General features: G+C 41.2%; 1 protein-coding gene across 1 annotated transcript in view; it reads right to left on the reverse strand.

The window, feature by feature from the left end:
* The window catches only part of LOC139582535 (ryanodine receptor 3-like), a 272,990-nt gene that overhangs the window by 229,427 nt on the left and 38,563 nt on the right, over positions 1-5,000 (reverse strand). The window contains exon 3 of the mRNA XM_071412622.1: positions 2,620-2,724. Coding sequence (XP_071268723.1) covers positions 2,620-2,724 — 105 coding nt within the window. The remainder of the gene's footprint in view (positions 1-2,619; positions 2,725-5,000) is intronic.

A 5,000-nucleotide genomic window follows, 5' to 3' on the forward strand; every position in this document is an offset into this window, starting at 1 on the left:
GATTGTCATAAATCAGTTACGTTCTGGGGCATGGTTTAACATCTCTGTGTTTGTCTGTCACAGGTTCATAACATTCAGTGATGTTCTGGGGCATACAGTGCATTCGGAAAGTATTCAGACCCCTCGACTTTTCCCACATTTTGTTACGTTAAAGCCTTATTCTAAAATGTATATAATAAAATATTTGCAGAGATCAAATAAATGAACTGGTATAAGCGAATAAGATATCAGCATCTACATTTAATTGTTTTTACTATATGTCCGTGGGGTTTTCAGTCAAATGCATATTTACCTAATAAATATTTGTTTTTAAAATGTAATTCTCTGGCTATGTACAATAATATCAAGATTCTCAATTCTCACTGAATCTTCATTATGTGTCTGATGAACCTACAAATCTATTAAAAACATAGTCATAAATGACTTTAGTATAGTATGATGACAATCCCAAAATAGGCAACACTTTGAAGAGAAAGTGGCCAAAGTGAGATCTTTCTTTCTTTAATAGTTAGGGGTCAGTAGAGGTGAGCCTTCATGCAAACTAAAGAAAGTAGCAAATGAACATACCCACTGTTCATGGTCCGCTTTCTAGCAGCGTTAAACAAAGATAGACGAAATAACAATATTACATGGAGTTATGGAAGTCAATTATATAAAACTATACCTAAAAGAGCATAAGTCTCCATTAAAATGTGTCATAAAATGGGTGAATTAACCAAAATAATAGTCCAGGGTTTTAGTCCAGGGCCAGGCTGAAATACTAATCTCTGATACTGAAGTGCCAGGCGTTCTGTGGTTATCACCTCAACAAAACAGAAATTCACTTCACCGCAGTAATGGATGCAAACTTGACACTGATCTGATCGTCTGGCACCCCAGAAGCAGTGAAGCAAGGGCAGCTAAGCTAAGCTAACTACAAGCAATTAAATTCTAATGTGTTCAGTTGTCGATCCAATAGCGCTCATAACTTAGTTGACATCTCTTCATAAAGTGTCACGGTTGTTGTAAGAGACGGACCAAGGCGCAGCGTGTGTTGAGTTCCACATATTTATTTAAAGTGAAAATTCTTCAACAAAACAAATAACAAGCAACAAAACGGTATTTGACTACGTGGTGCAACAAGCACAAAACCAAACAATATCCCACAAACACAGGTGGGAAAAATGGCTACCTAAATATGATCCCCAATTAGAGGCAACAATTACCATATTAAACACCAACATAGAAATATAGAACAAGAACACCCCCTAGTCACGCCCTGACCTACTACACTATAGAGAACCAAGGGCTCTCTTTGGTCAGGGCGTGACATGAAGTGTTTCATTGCAGTAGGGGAAACTATACTCATAAGTATTTAAGTATCTATCTCCCTATTCATGATTACTTATCACTGCTCATCATTAAGAATGGCTGTGGTACTATAGCTGAGGGAGGGAGGGAGGGAGGGAGGGAGGGAGGGAGGGAGGGAGGGAGGGAGGGAGGGAGGGAGGGAGGGAGGGAGGGAGGGAGGGAGGGAGGGAGGGAGGGAGGGAGGGAGGGAGGGAGAGAGGGAACATTCTATTTGTAAATCAAGTGGGCAGAACAGAGAAAGGAAAGAGGGAAGAAGACTGTCTGGGTGTACTTAAAGCAAGGCAATCACGGGCTATTTCTCTGTGGCTGGGTCTGTGTCTGACATGGAGTGGGCACTGTCACACAGCTAGAGAGGACACTACCGTAGAAGCAGTATCTTCCAGGCTTATCTTGAAGTCCCAGTGAATAGAGGAGAAAATATACATTTTATTATTATCCTCTCACGTTGATCTCTTATTGAATACATTATTTATTTGATAAATCTTATTGATATTTTATTGAATACATTATTATTTTAATTAATCTTATTGGCATATATTCTTTAACCAGAATCCCCATGAGTCAGCAATTGTCAATGTATTATTGTCCATACCTTTCAACAACATGATTTGTTGGACATTATGGTCTTTACACTGAGACACAGTGTCACGACTCCTACCGAAGGTGGCTCCTCTTCCTGTTCGGGCGGTGCTCGGAGGTCGTCGTCACCGGTCTACTAGCTGCCACCGATCCCCTTTTCCTTTTCTGTTGGTTTTGTCTTATTGGTTACACCTGTTTCGTGTTTACGTTTAGTTGGGCTATTTAAGCTAGTCGGCCCGCCTGCTCTTTGTGCGGGCTTAATTTTTCCACTGTGTTTGTGTGTGGTAGGTTATTGGTTGCTTGTTTTCGTTTTGGGATTTCCCTCTGGACTATTTAGATCCTGGTTTTGGGTATCGTGTTTGTTGCGCCTATGTGTGTTTGGCGCGCACAAATTTTTCCCTGTGCCTTATTAAAACACTACTCAGTACCTTCTGCCTCTTGCGCCTGACTCCGCACCCACTACGCTTTTGTGCGTCACACACAGTGGTATAAAACACCATAAAATAGTCTACAAAATTCAACTACGTACGAAGCATTCAAATACTCTAAGAACTGTGAAAGTGTATCACCTATGTCTTTGACCATGGTCTGAGGTGTACTGTTGATACCATGATAATGTATAGAGGTAATGCAGGTATAATGTGTAGGTTATACAGTGATTACGTATACAGGTAATGCAGAGAAACTCACCCCCTCATTGTTAGGCACTGTATGAGCCAACATCTCCTGCAGGGCCCGGACAGACAGGGACTGCTCCAGGATGAAACAGCAGATACAAAGGTCAGGAGGAACATACTGCAGGATGGACGGAGGGAGGGAGGGAGGGGGAGAGAGAGAGAGAGAGAGAGAGAAAAGATTAGCCTGATTGTCTCTGCATTTAACAACACTACATCATTGCAGGACATATACCAGGTATATTAAATACCATCATTACAGGACATATACCATATATATTAAATACCATAATTGCAGAGATAAATAGCAGTAAACACACAATTAGACATGAGATCTGATGACTTGCAGTAGGTCTCAATTACAAGAGTCTTAAAATGAAGGATGACATTTGATCATGATATAAATACATCTACATGAATGTATTGACACACAGCTTTTTCCACTGGTACCCACCCTCAATGTTGGACAAACACAGTTCTACAACAGCAGATGCTTTGGAAGGGGAGAACAACATAATATAATGAATCTGATTGAAGTAATAAGTTTTATAACTGCGTTTATAAATAATTTAACAGCATCAGAAGTCTTTCTGTTTCTTCTCCTTGTCTGTGTTTATGTTGAATGATTTGCCCGAGAGAAGAGAAGAGATGAGACAAGAGAAAAGGAGAGGAGAGAAAACAGGAGAGAAGAGGAGAGGAGAGGAGAGGAGAGGAGAGGAGAGGAGAGGAGAGGAGAGGAGAGGAGAGGAGAAGTGGAGAGGAGAGGAAAGAAGGGGAGAGGAGAGTGTCTAATTCGGAGCATCTGTAAAGGTGAGAGCTCTGAGCGTGTCTAGCTCTAGCTAGGTCCTAATTAAATACATTAATGAGTTCCTCAGTCATCCTCGACATCCCTTATTGTCCACTGATCCTCCTCTCTCGTTGTTACCCTGTCCACCTCCTGTTTATTTTACTGAACCTTCATTTGGTTGCTGTGGAATCACACAGGTGTTGCAACACATCGTTGGTGGATGGGGTGAATTGCCCCTTACAGTGTAATCTCTAGAGAATTGAACATGTACAAAACCCCTATTTCAATTCAACCTGTTAACATAAATTAAAATTTAGCCAGATAAGTCATTGAGATGAGATCCTACTCTCTTGAATTATTTAACAGAAAACCAAACCAATCAAAGCCTTTAACAAGGGTATCTATGTAACTGTCCTCTAGTGCATGTACGTGTCCTCTTCCCATTTGGTATTTCCCAGGAGTTCGCCCACCTTCACAACACTTCAGTTAGTGTCCGTGTGTGTGTGTATGTTGTGTGTGTTGTGTGTGTGTTGTGTGTATGTTGTGTGTGTATGTGTTGTATGTGTGTGTGTGTGTGTGTGTGTGTATGTTGTGTGTACGAGTGTATGTGTGATGTGTGCATGTGTGCGTGTGCGTGTGCGTGTGTGTGTGTGTGTGTGTGTGTGTGTGTGTGTGTGTGTGTGTGTGTGTGTGTGTGTGTGTGTGTGAATGTTGTATGTGTGTAGGTGTGAGTGTGTGTGTATGTTGTGTGTACGAGTGTATGTGTGATGTGTGCGTGTGTTTGTGTGTGTGTGTAATGTCATGTGACCTTATCCAATGGTACCTGGAACACATTATACTGAATTTCTCCTAATGTCATGTGACCTTATCCAACAGTACCTGGAACACATTATACTGAATTTCTCCTAATGTCATGTGACCTTATCCAACGGTACCTGGAACACATTATACTGAATGTCTGCTAATGTCATGTGACCTTATCCAACGGTACCTGGAACACATTATACTGAATGTCTGCTAATGTCATGTGACCTTATCCAACGGTACCTGGAACACATTATACTGAATGTCTGCTAATGTCATGTGACCTTATCCAACAGTACCTGGAACACATTATACTGAATTTCTCCTAATGTCGTGTGACCTTATCCAACGGTACCTGGAACACGTTATACTGAATGTCTGCTAATGTCATGTGACCTTATCCAACGGTACCTGGAACACATTATACTGAATGTCTGCTAATGTCATGTGACCTTATCCAACGGTACCTGGAACACATTATACTGAATGTCTGCTAATGTCATGTGACCTTATCCAACGGTACCTGGAACACATTATACTGAATGTCTGCTAATGTCATGTGACCTTATCCAACGGTACCTGGAACACATTATACTGAATGTCTGCTAATGTCGTGTGACCTTATCCAACAGTACCTGGAACACGTTATACTGAATTTCTCCTAATGTCGTGTGACCTTATCCAACAGTACCTGGAACACATTATACTGAATTTCTCCTAATGTCGTGTGACCTTATCCAACAGTACCTGGAACACATTATACTGAATGTCTGCTAATGTCGTGTGACCTTATCCAACAGTACCTG

This window comes from Salvelinus alpinus, chromosome 8, assembly GCF_045679555.1.
Source record: "Salvelinus alpinus chromosome 8, SLU_Salpinus.1, whole genome shotgun sequence".
Classification (NCBI taxonomy): Eukaryota; Metazoa; Chordata; class Actinopteri; order Salmoniformes; family Salmonidae; genus Salvelinus; species Salvelinus alpinus.